General features: G+C 40.9%; 1 protein-coding gene across 1 annotated transcript; it reads right to left on the bottom strand.

Annotated features, from left to right (window-relative positions):
• Positions 1–9,094: 9,094 nt before the first annotated feature.
• mob3a (MOB kinase activator 3A) lies at positions 9,095–15,230 on the bottom strand. Its single transcript, XM_058072366.1, has 4 exons — positions 15,002–15,230; positions 13,784–14,280; positions 10,956–11,158; positions 9,095–9,474 (listed from the first exon to the last, which is right to left on the bottom strand). The coding sequence occupies exons 2-4, from the start codon at positions 14,199–14,201 to the stop codon at positions 9,445–9,447; spliced, it is 651 nt and encodes a 216-aa protein (XP_057928349.1). The 5' UTR covers positions 14,202–14,280; positions 15,002–15,230; the 3' UTR covers positions 9,095–9,444.
• Positions 15,231–17,724: the final 2,494 nt, after the last annotated feature.

Raw genomic sequence — 17,724 nt, 5'->3', positions numbered from 1 at the left:
CATACGAAATGGCACTACACCACATCGCTGTGTTTTGTTTCAGAGGCCTTACGACAGGCTGCATGGACGGCACGTAGGACTGTTTTGATGAAAAAAGACGTGTTGATATCTGTGAAGGGGATGAGAGACAGGAGGCTGGTGCAACATGTCGACAGACAAGATCCACCAGTTTAGACAATGACTATCTTCATATCGCAAGAATGTTTTTTTATTATTATTATTTGCTGATGTCATCGGAGACATGGCCACATGTTTCAACCAGCATAAAACATCTATGCTGAAAATAATCAACACATAATCGAACAAATTCTCAACAACTGGCATTGAAAGACATGACATTTTGCAGACTCTCACAAGCTATTATTTCCTCACACGGGAATAATCATGTTGCTATTTTAGCTGCGTACAATTGCAAGGAATAGAAGAAGAAAATGCAGAGATCATTAAAAAATCTGTCTGATGAAATAATGATAGGAGTGACATCAGGTTTGTTTGTGTACACATGACAAAACACGACTATAGTCACATTTATACTGTTTTTATTTACAACATATTGCGCAACTGCAGGGTCTTGAGACACATGCTAACTCGCAAACTAGAGAGCTAGCGACCTAAACGGTAGCCTTCAAGTTATTTCATTTAAACTTAAAAAAGCCCAAAACTTACCGCTTCCACACAGATAGGGAGGATAACTATTAACAGTAATTTAACATTTAACATGAACATTAATCAAACGTAATAATTTTTTCTGGGTACATGATACCATACAGCATCCATATCAAACTTGCGCGGGCCGCACTAACATTAAATTTTCATATCAAGGCGGGGGCCTCACACTAGTGTCCTGCGGGCCACATTTGGCCCGCGGGCCGCGTGTTTGAGACCCCCGTTTTAAAGACTCTGAAAAAGTCAATAGTATAATCAATAGTTTTAGGTGATAGGCTCTCACAGCTAGGAGACCTGGGTTCAATTCCACCCTCGGCCAACTCTGTGTGGGGTTTGCATGTTCTCCCTGCGCATGCGTGGGTTTTCTCCGGGTACTCCGGTTTCCTCCCACATTCCAAAAACATGCTAGCTTAATTGGCCACTCAAAATCCACCAGTTTAGACAATGACTATCTTCATATCGCAAGAATGCGAAAAAAAATAAATAGCCAAAAACTTACCACTTCCACATGGATAGGGAGGATAACTATTAACAGTTATTTAACCTTTAACATGAACATTAATCAAATGCAATATTTTTTTCTGGGTACATGATACCATACAGCGTCCATATCAAACTTGCGCGGGCCGCACTAACATGATCCATCCATCCATCCAAGACTACTTGTCCTCATGTGGGTTGAGGAGATCTGGAACCTGGATTTCACCCTGGAATGGTTGACTAAAAAGAGGAAATGTCCTCCATGCATGCAGTGCCGTCCTGTCCTGAGTTACAGTATAGGTGTGATTTCTAAGCACTAATCTCAAGGCGCTAAGCAGGAAGGTGAGCGCTAAGGACTGCCACCCTCGTGCTTTTTTTGCGATGTGTGACACTGTGGACGTGGCACATTTTGGAGCCTGCTGATGAGGCTCCAAAATGGAAACGTTGTGTCGTACTTGTGTTAATGAAAGAAATCCAAGAAGTCTGTTGATGAAGAAACGTGCGCTCTGTTGGCTCGTCCGCTAATTGTGACATGCCAGGGGACATAACATGCATGTGTTGTATTTAGATATTAAAAGGATAGGTAATTTGGCACATGAGAGATGGTATATGTCAATACATTATTGTCCTCTGTATAGCCTTATTTTAAAGCAGGGGTAAAGACACTATTATGCTAGGTGTTAGCATGCTAATTTTGGGTATTGAGCATGAGCATAGTACTGATCTGGTTGTTGTTGTGTTCTAGAATAAAATAAAAATCCAGAAAGCCACAAATGTTAACATAAAACATGCTAACACAATTATACTAACATTTTTAGCATGTTCACTAGGTCTTAGCATGCTAACATTAGCATGTCAGCATTGCTGGAATGCTAACATTAGCAAAGTAGCATTTTTAGACATTTTCATAGACACTATTATGCTAGGTGTTAGCATGCTAATTTTGGGTATTGAGCATGAGCATAGTACTGATCTGGTTGTTGTTGTTCTTGAATAAAATAAAAATCCAGAAAGCCACAAATGTTAACATAAAACATGCTAACACAATTATACCAACATTTTTTGCATGTTCACTAGGTCTTAGCATGCTAACATTAGCGTGTTAGCATTGCTACAATGCTAACATTAGCAAAGCAGCATTTTAGACATTTTCGTAGACACTATTATGCTAGGTGTTAGCATGCTAATTTTGTGTATTGAGCATGAGCATAGTACTGACCTGGTTGTTGTTGTTGTTCTAGAATAAAATAAAAATCCAGAAAGCCACAAATGCTAACATAAAACATGCTAACACAATTATACTAACATTTTTCGAATGTTCACTAGGTCTTAGCGTGCTAACATTAGCATGTTAGCATTAGCAAAGTAGCATTTTTAGACATTTTCGTAGACACTATTATGCTAGGTGTTAGCATGCTAATTTTGTGCATGAGCTTAGTACTGACCTGGTTGTTGTTGTTGTTCTAGAATGATCTCATTATGTCATCCTTTAATGAAACTAGTCCTCCAAAGGACACATTTTCTGATTTTAAAAAACCTTATTGTTATGTATTTCTTATGTAATGCCTGTTTCTGGGTATATATATATAAAATGACTATATAACTTGTTGAATGCATGCTTTGTAAAGCCATGCACCTTGCCCTTAATCTTGAACTTTTGTCCCAGCCTGCAGTGCATACAACATAAAACACATCATTGTTTATCAAGGGAGTCTCAACCGAATCCATGTACGGTTTGTTTTCAGGAGGGGGGACCTTTGCTGTCTTGTGACTGGAGGCTTCCTGCCTCTCCTCATCCCTTTCAGCTTCCACCCCTTTCCGACGTACGCCGCGGCGGCGGTAGCAAAACATTACGCAAGCATATGGCCGACGGTCTCCCTCCCTTTCTGGCAGCACATGTTGTCGTTGAAGGTTTAGAAGGAAAAACAAGATCACAAGCCCGAAGTGCAGAGGGTGTCACTACAGGGCAAAGAGGAAATGGGACGGGGCCATCATAAATAGATGGGGGGGGGGGGGGGGGGGGGGTCATGTGTGTACCTGTTGTTGTTTTCCATATATCATGTCTATATATAATATACTGTATGTAACAATACTATGTACAGTTAGCAGCCTGCTAATATCAACAAATGCACGTGACTTCCTTATCACATTATACTAACAGTGTGCAGCTCCAAAACTACACAAGTCACACATTTTGAGAGAGGGGGGGGGGGGGGTAGTTTTGTGTGTAAATATCAACCATCCAGATACTGTACAAGTGTACAACACATCAGATATAATATGTTGCAATTCATACACATGATGCATATACATGCCTAGCTTGTCTAATAAACCTGCCAAAGACGCTAAAAGCGGTCTGCAGTAAAACCGTGCATACTTTTTTGTAGTAAGTAGTAAGGTCACAGCGCTCACGAACATGTGCGTTTTCTTAGAAGCACTCCCGGAGGAGACTTCTCAGAAGCAAGTTGCACCGTGCCAGAAAATGTGCGGTATTGCAAGAGTACTTCATTTCATCCAGAACAGGCGTGTCCAAAATTGAACAAAAATAAGATCCATATTATGTTATATTATGTGTGCCAAATGTCGCCCAGAGGCCGCATTTTGGACACCGGTTCGCTCTACTTTTTTTTATTCAGTGTTCTCTTGACTTTGCACTCATGAGAACACTTGGCGTTCTTCCCTTTTTTGTACTTTGCTCTTGTTATATAATCACGTATGGTACGACAAAGCTTTTTTTTTTTTTAAACAAATGATTCAGTCCTAGAACATCTTTTTTTAGGTTGAGCAATACAGCAATCACGTGTTCCTGGATTATCTTTCTGAATGGGTGCCAATTCCACAAAAATTTTGCTACTTTTGTGTGTTTTTTTTATGTTTGTGCATCTTTTGGAACAAATTCAGTATCTTGTTATGGTCTGAAAATGTGCTCTGCTTGGCAATGGCTTCCCAGCAGTGGAACCGTTAGGGCGTGTGCGAGTTCCCCCTGTTATGCTGAGTCACAAAAAAAAGACCACAACTTTTCTCTTACGTGTAAATAATCACACCGTATCATCAAAACAACATCTGGAGAAGAACTGGACACGCTCTGCAACTCGGCTTTAGCATTTAGCTAGCTCTTAACTTCATGTCCTGTGAATGCGGAGCCTCAGGGCGGAACTGAAGATGAAACTACTACACAAATACACGCATGCGCACAAAGGGGAAGGACAAAGCACGGGGCACGCACAGCTCATCCGGCACGTACCATGCCGTAATGACAGAGGGGGGGAGGGTTGATCCTTTTTTAGAGAGGATCGGGTTGCGGCAGCCATTGAGCTCTCTCTGCTCCCGTTGATGTAGCACGCAGTTACGTCATGTTTGTGTATTCAAATTCAAATGAACATGTCAGTGTTATATATATATTTTTTTTAAACCGGAAGTAAGTGTCCAATCCTTTTCCACAGACTGTAACCCAGAATAAATCATGTAGCTCCAGTTCCAGAAAGCCAAGAAACACACACACAAAACACGTTTTCATAGTATTACACACACACATAACAATCTGAAATACATATAAATACATATAGATCATGAATGAAAGAGATAAGTGAACATTTAAGGCAGGGGTCTCAAACTAGTGTCCTGCGGGCCACATTTGACCTTTGGTCTTTGCTCTTTCACCCCCCCCCCCCATTTCTTCTTTTTTTTTTTACTTTGCCAAATATTTCAACTTCCTTATTAAATGTAAATTTTATTTTTGTAATATTATGATTTTATTCCAAAATATGATAACTTTTTCCCTAAACTAGTTTTCTAACAACCTAACTTAATAACACCTTTTTGCTCTTAATATTTTGACTTTATTCCCCTAAAATTACAACCGTTTTTTGCATTTCTAACATATGATGCTTCGATCAGGGTGCAGGATGCTTTAATGCAGGGGTCTCTAACACGCGGCCCCGCGGGCAAAATGTGGCCCGCAGGACACTAGTTTGAGGCCCCCTTGATATGAAAGTTTAATGTTATTGTGGCCCGCGCAAGTTTGATGTGGATGCTGTATGGTATCATGTACCCAGAAAAAATTATTACGTTTGATTAATGTTCATGTTAAAGGTTAAATAACTGTTAATAGTTATCCTCCCTATCCGTGTGGAAGTGGTAAGTTTTTGGCTATTTAAGTTTAAAGGAAATAACTTGAAGGCTACCGTTTAGGTGGCTAGCTCTCTTGTTTGAGAGTTAGCATGTGTCTCAAGACCCTGCAGTTGCGCAATATGAGCATAGTACTGACCTGGTTGTTGTTGTTGTTCTAGAATGATCTCATTATGTCATCCTTATATGAAACATTCCAGAAACATGCTAGGTTAATTGGCGACTCCAAATTGTCCATAGGTATGAATGTGAGTGTGAATGGTTGTTTGTCTATATGTGCCCTGTGATTGGCTGGCTACCAGTCCAGGGTGTACCCCGCCTCTCGCCCCAAGACAGCTGGGACGCGCGATCCTTGTGAGGAAAAAAGCGGTAGAAAATGAATGAATGAATGAAAGAATACCTAAAAAATAAGCAGGACCTTTAAGCTGGCTAACATAATGTATCGTAGCGTAGCGTAATGTAGCGTAACGTCTTCCAGTTCAAAGGATGTTTTATGATCCAAAAATGAACAGTCGGACTTATGCAGTGTATTAACACGAGAAGACGTGTGCTATGTTGTACGGCAACCGGAGAATACATGCAATTATGGCGTTAAAAAAAAAGAAAAAAAAAAGCAAACATGCTAACCGGGGCAGATGCTAACCAAGGTCGCACTGTAGTGTAATATCTAATAATACATCTCAACAAAGAATTCATTTTACTGTAACAATATGTCGACGGCCATTAAAAAACAGGCTGTGGGACGAAAACTTTCGATATTTTTTTGCTATATATTTGTGTACTGACAGTTGCTGGATACTGATCAAGATTATTGATTGATGTGTTGATGGTGCCAACAATTAAATATTTAAAGACGACTATCAGGCAATAACAATATTATGGCGCCCAAAAGGTCTTGTAACAGAAAACTTGCTTTATTTTTAGCGCAAAAGACGAAAGCTAGCATTGAAGAGACACACAGCTAATCAGATTCCACGACCTGACCGCTAGGAGTAACAATTTCAATCATGGTGTGATAATAAGAAAACCCCAAAACATCACAACAGACAAATAAAAACTGACAAAACACTCTTACCGGTTGAGCAGAACAACAATGAACAACTATGCGACTTCAAACTACAAACTAAAGCGATATTTACATCGACCGCAAAGCACGATGGGAACCAGGAAGTGTTCCACACTCGAAACCAGGAAGTGTTCCCACTCGAAACCAGGAAGTGTTTCCAGCGACGCTACAATATCAACAAAATAATGTAGTTACTCCATTTTATTACGTATGTATAACTGTTTGAGCAAAAATAGTGCAAACAAGCCAAAACAAAAAAGGCAATCTAATCTAGTATCGATGCATTGACGCTACTTTGTACACTTTTGTGAAGTATTACTAGTACTTCCCTGGTCGTTGTTGTGTTCTAGAATCTCATTAGTGACGTCATCCTCATATAAAACTAGGCCTAACCAGCGAAGTTGTCCTCCAGCATGTTCCTGACTGTTGTCGACACAATTCTACAAAACGGAGTTCATTCATAAGCCCCCCCCCCCCTCCTCCTCCGCCCCCTCCTCCCCGGATGGACCACAGTGGGTACAGGCTGGCCTCTTTATTACATAAGCTGCTGAGTCCAAACCATTAACCCCAATCTTGCCGTCAGATAGCCTGCAAATTCCTTGCTTCTTACAAGTAGAACACCGGAAATGATGTCCCCTGTTATAGGATGACTTGCATTCCAGCGTCTTGATGCCACCTAGTGGCCGTTCTGAATCACGCTCGTGTCAACGTGTTTATGTTGTTGGCTGCAGGTGCTGCTGTCATGTGACTTTGAGTCTCGTGTGACTTTGAGTCTCGTGTGACCTTCTCTTGCCGGGAGAATGTGCAACATGCGCCAGTGGCTTTGACATCTGAGAAGGCGCCTGCCGGTTGAGGCCCAAAGTGTACAATAACCCTAACTTGATAAGGTTAGCCTCCACGTATGTCAGCCATGACTGAATTATGAACCGTTTTTATTCAATATATCAGGGCCCCAGCATTAATATACAGGAAATAAAAGTTTAACAGACACTGTCATGCAAGTTTGTGCAAAATTCTGAATCCATTTCCAGGGGCTGCACGGCGGTTGAGTGGTTAGCGCACAGACCTCACAGCTAGGAGACGAGGGTTCAATTCCACCCTTGGCCATCTCTGTGTGGAGTTTGCATGTTCTCCCCGTTCATGCGTGGGTTTTCTCCGGTTTCCTCCCACATTCCAAAAACATGCTAGGTTAATTGGCAACTCCAAATTGTCCATAGGTATGAATGTGAGTGTGAATGGTTGTCTATATGTGCCCTGTGATTGGTGACTGGCGACCAGTCGAGGGTGTACCCCGCCTCTCGCCTGAAGACAGCTGGGATAGCCTCCAGCACCCCCCTCGACCCTCGTGAGGATAAGCGGTAGAAAATGAATGAATATTTATAGAGCCCTCTAGACGTGAAATAACACCCCTACAGTCATCTTTCCATTCATATTACCCATTATAGTTGACTCTGTTGCTGTTTTTCCAGGTCTCACAGCTAGGAGACCCGGGTTCGATTCTCCGCTCGGGCATCTGTGTGGAGTTTGCATGTTCTCCCCGTGCATGCGTGGGTTTTCTCCGGGTACTCCGGTTTCCTCCCACATTCCAAAAACATGCTAGGTTAATTGGCGACTCCAAATTGTCCATAGGTATGAATGTGAGTGTGAATGGTTGTTTGTCTACATGTGCCATGTGATTGGCTGGCCACCAGTCCAGGGTGGACCCCGCCTCTCGCCTGAAGACAGCTGGGATAGGCTCCAGCACCCCTTGTGAGGATAAGCGGTAGAAAATGAATGAATTAATCCATTTCCACCGGGAGGCCCGAGGCGTTCCCAGGTATTCCCCCGGCGCTCCTCCTATCTGGGCATGCCCGGAACACTTCACCAGGCAGGCTTCCAGGAGGCATCTGGACTAGATGTTAGATGCTGGCTCCCCTCCTGGATGGCTGAGATCCTCACCCTCTTTTTGTCCCTGTTATAGGAACTGTGAACTGATTATGTGATGCATTCAATTGTAATCTGATGCATATCAAATGAAATAAAACCATTACCATTACATTAAGCAATCGGCACAAAGTGTCCACCAAGTGGAACCAAATGTTGCAAACAATCCGCCTATTGGAATCCACTGGAATGCAATGGGGTGAGCCAAGTTGTGGCAATGATGCTTGGAGTCCACTGGGCCGGCGCCAGTTGGTGCCAAAGATCATGTGATTGTCACGTAGTGGCTCGTTGTGCCGCTGGATTAATGCTCATTCGGAATGTTGCCATGTTGTTGTTATTCGGCCCAGTGGACTCCTAGCATAAGGACCCTCAACGGCCCCCATTCTGTCCACAAAAATGAAAAGAATTGATGACAAAGGCTGGCATGAGGACCAGGTCCTTGCTCCAATTCTCCAAGAACCAAATGGCACATACTGTCGGTAGGCGCCAACCCGGTACCACCACAGCACCCACGACAGGTCGCCACAAGGGACAAAGTCGAATGCCTTTTCCAAGTCCACAAAACACATCTGGACCGGTTGGGCAAACTCACTGCGAGGGTGTAGAGCCGGTCCCGTGTTTCATTTCGACTGTTCAAATCCTGTAGCTGAGGCTCGACTAACAGTCCCGTCTGGGTAGTGAGCTCCCTTCTTGACAAGGGGGACCACCACCCTGGTCTGCCAATACAGAGGTACTGTACTGTTCCAGAATTCCATTAAAATGTTGAAAGCAACATTGATGTATCATAAAAATATATCTAGAATGCTTTTAGCCAAACATGACATCTTCACATAGATTATAATAGTTTGGGAATTTTAATACAACAACAAAGTGATCATTTCGACAAAAAACAAAGCAAATGCATGCTGGAATGAATTCAGGTTGAAATCAAAACAAGAAGAAAAACACCAACATGGAGACCACCTCTTAATCCATTTGTCTATATAGAATGTTTTCCATAAAAGAAACAAATCTTCTGAGATGGTAAAACCTACAGTCTGTAGCTAAAATAGATTACAGTACTTAAATATAAAAATAGACTCTTTGTGAATGTATTTGTCATTTTAAGATCTCAGCTTGCAGTTTTGAGCCGGACGGATGGGATAGTCCTGCAAGCGTGTCCGTACATCAACTCCGGTCCCTCAGTGGCACATCCGAGAGGTCATCTCTTTCTGTTGCACGCACAAAAACACACAAACATCTGGTGAGTTCCATACATCTGAAAATGCGGGCAAAAAATTAATAGATGCAAACCAAGCATAATCATACAAGGCTTAAAGGGGAACTGCATTTTTTTTTTATTTTGCCCATCATTCACAATCCACACATATTTGCTCTCTGGTTCTACCATATCTTACTTATTGTGTGGAAATATGGGCTAATAACTATAAAAGCAATCTTCACTAAGCTAAATGTACTGCAAAAAAGGTCAGTAAGGATAATTCATAATGCCGCCTACAAAGAACATACTAACTCCTTATTTCTAAAATCACAAATACTTCAACTTGCTGATATAGTTCATCTTCAAACAGCTAAAATAATGCATAAGGTTAAAAATAACCCTAACCATATCTTACTTATTGTGTGGAAATATGGGCTAATAACTATAAAAGCAAGCTTCACTCGCTAAATGTACTGCAAAAAAGGCCAGTAAGGACAATTCATAATGCCGCCTACAGAGAACATACTAACTCCTTATTTTATCTATATTATCTAGAAATTAAAACTAAGTAAAAAATAGGTCAGTGAAAATAATGACAACAGTAGCAGAAGCTAATCACCGACGTATGTAAACACCCATACCTAACAATGATGCACTTTTGACACTCGCTAAATGTACTGCAAAAAAGGCCAGTAAGGATAATTCATAATGCCGCCTACAGAGAACATACTAACTCCTTATTTCTAAAATCACAAATACTTCAACCTGCTGATATAGTTCATTTTCAAACAGCTAAAATAATGCATAAGGCTAAAAAAATAACCAATTAGCTAAAAATGTCATCCAATACTTCTCTACAAGAGAGGAGAAATATGATCTCAGGGAAGAAGTACATTTGAAACACAGTTGTGGCTACTAATATTCAAAAAAAGGCACTTCGCACTGCATATGGGTTCATAAATGCTGCAAAACTCGACTTATGATCCATAATATTGACCACGATTTTTCCATTGTGTTTTTGTTTCACATGCGTATGGTCACACATGCGTGATAAAATGAAAAATTAATTCACAGTGTATCATATTAATCGCAAAATTAGACCATTTAGTCAAGTCTGGAGCCCTGTTTCTTTTGCTGCTTCTTTTTTTAGTTTTTAATATCAGAGCTGAGGACACAGCAGGACCCGCTACTCGTATCGAGCGATACACTTTTTTTTTTTTTTCCATGTTAAGAGTCCAATAAGACACTTGCTAAATAAATCTGCAAAGTTGCCAAGTTGGTAACATTAATCCCTCCTGCTACGTGTTCTTATTCTGACAGACCAAGTGCGTACAAGATGTGTTAAGATGCCATGGGAACAACTAGCTACAGTCCCATTGTGATGTATTTTTTGATTGATGAGTGAGGACGTCAAATCTATGTGTCCAAACGTATGCCCGAGAAACACTATAATGAGATAATGAGATATCCTGTCGTGTCCTTTAAACGTACCAGGGGCTCCAGCTCTTTGTGGTCCGTGAGGTTGAACTCGGTGACAAAGTAATAGAAATGCTTGTAGCAGGTATTGACGTGAGCCTCGGCCCCCATCTGGCTCACACGGTCAAAGTGGTGGATGTAGACGTGGACAAACACCCGGAACAGGCGCGACAAAATCTTCTTAGCCACCTGCATGAAGGTCTTAGGGAAAGGAGTACCTGGGATTCAGACAGATGGGAGATGGGATGAGACCGGGGTCAATCCATGTTGACTCATGTCGGCATATTTCATGTTATTTTTTTTCATGACCGCATTGTTTGTCCTTGCATGCTAAAAAAAAAAAAAAAAAAAAAAAAGACCCAGCCTGCATCAGGCCACACGCAACTGTGGAAACATGTGGTCCAAAGAAGCTGTGTGATTCATTTAGGCCGCCCTGTTTCTCTGACCCATCCAATAATATTTCTGGAATCTTTTCCAGGGGGCAAGAGTGTCAGAGTTTTTTTTTCCCCCCCGCCTAATCACCACCCGCTGTACATTGTGTGACCTACTTAATAAATCCTTTACTGAGATGTTTCTGTGGATTCAACTGCACGGACACAACAAAACACACTTGCAGTAATACAGAAAGAGGAATGCCATGGCAACAGAGGAGAGAGGCAGCAATTCAATGAATGTGACCTTCCAGACCCCCCCCCCCCAAAAAAAAAATCCCTGACTCGCAGAACTGTATCTGTATCTCATGTTATCCTCTGTGCTTTGCCAATATATTATTTAGACATTTTCCATTGTTAGTAATAAACTCATTTGATCAAGTGCAATATTTTTATAATGCCTCATATTATCTCACTAGCAAGATCTCATAGTGTATATACTGGTCATATATTTCATCTCATATTTCATATTATCTTGCAAACTGTATTTGTACATAACTGGGTAAAATTGTTAATTTGTTAATACTTGGGGCGGCACGGTGGTTGAGTGGTTAGCGCGCAGACCTCACAGCTAGGAGACCAGGGTTCAATACCACCCTTGGCCATCTCTGTGTGGAGTTTGCATGTTCTCCCCGTGCATGCGTGGGTTTTCTCCGGGTACTCCGGTTTCCTCCCACATTCCAAAAACATGCTAGGTTAATTGGCGACTCCAAATTGTCCATAGGTATGAATGTGAGTGTGAATGGTTGTTTGTCTATATGTGCCCTGTGATTGGCTTGGCGACCGGTCCAGGGTGTACCCCGCCTCTCGCCCGAAGACAGCTGGGATAGGCTCCAGTACCCCCGCGACTCTCGTGAGGAAAAGCGGTAGAAAATGAATGAATGAATGAATGTTAATACTTGGGTTGTTTATATTGTTTATTTGTTTATATTGTGTACTGCTTAACTGTCTCTGTTCTCTTGCTGCTGCGCAATGCAAATTTCCCCACTGAGGGACTAATAAAGGCATATCTTATCTCATCTTAAACGGCAATATTTGTACTTAGAATAAGGTTTCGTGCCCACTCATTACCACACACACACATATTATCCAATATCCCTTCATTGGGCTATCAAATACTGTATCTTTATTAATCTATCTATAGCAGCGGCGTATTGTTTGCACAGGGAGAATATGCAAACTCCACAGAGATGGCCGAGGGTGGAATCGAACTTAGATCTCCTAGCTGTGTGGCCTGTGCGCTAACCACTCGTACCCCGTGCAGCTCATGTTATTCACATTCATTCATTCATTTTCTACCGCTTATCCTCACGAGCGTTGCTGGAGCCTATCCTAGCTGTCTTCAGGCGAGAGGCGGGGTTGGACTGGTGGCCAGCCAATCACAGGGCACATATAGACAAACAACCATTCACACTCACATTCATACCTATGGACAATTTGGAGTCGCCAATTAACCTAGCATGTTTTTGGCGGAATATGGGAGGAAGTCAGAGTACCCGGAGAATGCAAACTTGCAAACTCCACACGGAGATGGCCGAGGGTGGAATTGAATTGAACTCGGGTCTCCTAGCTGTGAGGCCTGCGCGCTAACCGCTCGTCCGCCGTGCCGCCTCTATATTCAATGACAACTAATGTTAGGAGCTAAACTTTTGTCAAATTGCTATCATTAGTTATCATTAGGGGTGGCACGGCGGTCGAGTGGCTAGCGCGAAGACCTCACAGCTAGGAGACCAGGGTTCAATTCCACCTTCTGCCATCTCTGTGTGGAGTTTGCATGCTCTCCCCGTGCATGCGTGGGTTTTCTCCAGGTACTCCGGTTTCCTCCCACATTCCAAAAACATGCTAGGTTAATTGGCCACTCCAAATTGTCCATAGGTATGAATGTGAGTGTGAATGGTTGTTTGTCTATATGTGCCCTGTGTTTGGCTGGCCACCAGTCCAGCGTGTACCCCGCCTCTTGCCCGAAGACAGCTGGGATAGGCTCCAGCACCCCCCGCGGTGGAAAATGAATGAATGCTATCATTAGCTGACAACTAATAACTATTGCGCCATAGGGGGTAGTTAACCACAGTTACAGTAAGTCACCAAAGCAATAAAAAGTCAACAAAGCTTACTCATCTTTAACACGCTGCAAAGAAGCCATAACAAGCCCAAGACGCCATGTTTTGCATGATATCATGCATGACAGTTGAGCAAACTGAATATTTTATTGTCACGCGTTTCCTGATTTCCATACTGTACCGACTCCTAACTTTTAGACGTTCCACTGCGCTTTTATTTTGGTGACAACATGAATTCCAGCCTGACAGCAATGTGTTTAAGTTGCACATCAAAACAAGGCTTATGACGGAAACAATCTACGTGACCCAATTCTGCGTGTTTAGACCATCTGCAGCTGGCCTCCGCACTTACCGACATTGGTGGGAAAGATGTTCTCGTTGTTGATCTGTACCTCAATCCAGTCCATGAGCAGGCTCATGTATTTGGGCGCCGACAGCGCCGTCGGCCTCTTGTACTTGTGCTCATCCTGCCAGCGATACTCGTACTTGGGCCCGCCGGACATCACGGGGCAGGTCTTGTCGGTGCAGGAGTCACTGATGGTGCCGTAGATGAGGTTGATGCGGTTGAAGAAGTCCACCACGTGGACAGCCACCCAGTCGTTCAGGTCCTCCCCGTGAGGGAGCTGCACGGCCTGCTTCAGGTCCAAACCTGCGTTCAAGGAGGCCTGGGCTTTCTTGTGCAGGTCAAAGCGCTGCGTGCCGGGCTCAAACTTGCGCTTGGGCCGGAATGTCCTGTCTTTGTTGAAGACTTGTTTCAGTGCCATGGACATGGTTGCGAGCGGAGAATGTGGGGGGGTAAAATGTTTACAGTAGCCGAACCCAGTGCGGTTACTGCAGCCTGTTGAGTATCTGAATGGGGGGGGGGGGGGGGGGGTGATGAGAATGGGTTGCCGTGCATAATACATACATACAGGATCATTCCGGCCTATATAATATCCATCTTATTATTACCGTAATGCTGCAGAGTAGGCCGCAGGGCAATTAAATTACACAACATCAGCATTTGTGTCCTACTTTTGTCACAGACTTGTGCCTAATCTAGCAAGTTTGTTTTAGGCACTAAAAAATATATACAATCAGTCATTCTACTAATGTAAAAAAAAACAAACTTTAATAGTAAACAGTGAAAGCTAGCTTTTATGACGTTCAACGCCATGACTCATTTCCTATTTCAAGCACTTAATCCTGCCGTGAAACTAAAGAATGCTCGGAATGACAATAAAACCAAGCCGAGCCCACATCTCGACGTTTTAAAACGTAAACCAAACCTCACATTAAATGAATGTATTGCATTTGAATTCAAATGCGACATTGGCCATGTTTCTTTCCGACATGAAAGCAGGAGATTAAAAACAGTGACGACTACCAACTTTATGCGTCGGTGCTTGCTAACCCCCCCTCCCGGTTTTGGGACTTGTTGATTGAAGAAAACGTATCCAAATTCGAAATATTTACAACAAATGTATTACTTTTCAACTAATTTATTGTACACATCGTCGACTGATAACAGTCGGCACATCAAACGTGGGCTCGAGCTATGGCGAAATAGCTACTTTTTAACCAAACTTACTTGTTCCGCCTTCCTCTTCCGCCAATGTCCTTCGATATATTTTTTTATATCCAAAGTTCCCAGCCGCCGACTACCAGCGTTACGTCGATAATATCGAAAGACTGAAAAAAATATGTATCGGAACTGCTATTCATGCTGCAAAATGTACTGTTAATTCCACAAACATGACAGTTTAGTAAAACTGCCGTCAGGCTCCTCCCTTGCAAGGCTTCTATCGGCTGGAAGCGACTGTAAGGGTCTTTGGACTTCCGGTGATGACTTTTCAAAATAAAAATCAGAACGCCTCTGCTCTGAGAATTGACTAATTCGGCATAAAGGGATTTCTTTGTTTACATGCTAATGAGTCACGTGTGCAGTTCTTCTGTCTGATATAGGGTTATAATATAACAATATGGAACGCAATTTATGTATATGCAGAAGTCTAATCTTTTATTTTATAAGTCAGACATGGCTAGTGGTACCTATATAATAAAGACATGTACATTTGTGTCTCATATAGGGGCTATGAGGTTATTTTTGCCTGCTCAATTTGTTTAGAATCACAACAAAATATGAAAAGAATTAACGAATAAAAGGCAGAAGATACAAATACACTGTAATATCTACACTGGTCACTAGGTGTCAGTAATGTTACTGTAATGATTGGTACAGTATAAAAACACAGTCTAGTGTTGTGGCCGTGACCCACGCCAGGCTAAAAATCAACTCTGAACCCCTGGCGTCACTTCCTGTTTCTGCTCCCCTGGCACCGAAACACATTTATAGCAACACAGGTGCCTTATTTTCTGATATTATGTCTACTACATTGGGTAATAGTAGTGTAAAGTTGACTATAGGGGTGTTATTTCATGTCTAGAGAGCTCTAATTATTTGTTAAAAGTGTATTTACACGGTTTTGAACAGGTTTTCGATGCTCTAAATACACACATTTTTGAATTTTAATGGAATTTGAATTTATTTGTAGTAACTAAAAAAAATGACGTTAGCTTAAGAGGTGTGAAAAAAAATCAATTTCTCTCAAGATGCTGCATGATCATCTGCTATTTTCTGATATCATGTCTACTACATTGGGTAATAGTAGTGTAAAGTTGACTATAGGGGTGTTATTTCATGTCTAGAGAGCTCTAATTATTTTTTTAAAGTGCATTTAGACGGTTTTGAACAGGTTTTCGATGCTCTAAATACACAATTTTTTTAATTAAATGGAATTTGAATTTGTTTGTAATAACTAAAAAAATGATGTTAGCTTAAGAGGTTTGAAAAAAAATCAATTTCTGCATCAAATGCTGCATGATCATCTGCTATTTTCTGATATCATGTCTACTACGTTGGGTAATAGTAGTGTAAAGTTGACTATAGGGGTGTTATTTCATGTCTGGAGAGCTCTAATTATTTTTTAAATACACACATTTTTGAATTTAAATGGGAATTTGAATTTGTTTGTAGTAACTAAAAAAAATATGTTAGCTTAAAAGACTTTCTAAATACAGTTTTTAACATTATTAGAGCTCCGTAGACATGACATAACACCCCTATAGTCACTTTTATTACAAAAATATGCAGATAAATGCCTTGCAAAGCCGATCACAAAAACAACGACAATTCATATCACGACAACAAAAACATAAATTTTCATTTTTTACTTGTATGTCATAATGTCATAAAAAAAGTTGTGCTATTGTGAAAATTAAGTCAAACTATTATGTGAAGAAAGTCATAACTAAGAAGAAAAAACTGAAGAAAAAAAATGCTGTAATTTTAGAAGGTCAAAATATTAAGAGCAAAAAGGCGTATTCTAAAACAATTTTTTATAATAAATATGCACAATTATGAAGACAAATAATGCAATTTTAGTAGCATAGAGTCGAAATATTAATCATTTTGACTTATTTTAAAATTACATTATTTGTCCTCATAATTTGGCAAGTTTATTATCCAAAAATTATTTTTAGAATACGCCCTTTTTCTCTTAATATTATGACTTCATTCTCATTGGGTAATAGTAGTGTAAAGTTGACTATAGGGGTGTTATTTCATGTCTAGAGAGCTCTAATTATTTTTAAATAGACACATTTTTTAATTTAAATGGGAATTTGAATTTGTTTGTACTCACTAAAAAAATGATGTTAGCTTAAGAAGCTAACATGTTAGCTTAAAAAATCAATTTCTCTCAAGATGGACCCGCCTCACACCCCGGATTTAAGACATTTGCAAGGAACGAACGTACAGAAACTGCAATTTCATGGATACAAGTAACGTTTATTCAGTTTTCAGACCAGATTTTATGACGGAAAAAATCTATGTGACCCAATTCTGCTATTTTCTGATATCATGTCTACTACATTGGGTAATAGTAGTGTAAAGTTGACTATAGGGGTGTTATTTCATGTCTAGAGAGCTCTAATTATTTTTAAATACACACATTTTTTAATTTAAACGGGAATTTTAATTTGTTTGTAGTCACTAAAAAAATGATGTTAGCTTAAGAAGCTAACATGTTAGCTTAAAAAATCAATTTCTCTCAAGATGCTGCACGAACATCTGCTATTTTCTGATATCATGTCTACTACATTGGGTAATAGTAAGTGTAAAGTTGACTATAGGGGTGTTATTTCATGTCTAGAGAGCTCTAATTCTTTTTAAATACACACGTTTTTTTAATTTAAATGGGAATTTGAATTTGTTTGTAGTCACTAAAAAAATGATGTTAGCTTAAGAAGCTA

Source organism: Doryrhamphus excisus, chromosome 5, assembly GCF_030265055.1.
Source record: "Doryrhamphus excisus isolate RoL2022-K1 chromosome 5, RoL_Dexc_1.0, whole genome shotgun sequence".
NCBI lineage: Eukaryota > Metazoa > Chordata > Actinopteri > Syngnathiformes > Syngnathidae > Doryrhamphus > Doryrhamphus excisus.
This window is presented reverse-complemented; position numbering and strand designations above follow the sequence as displayed.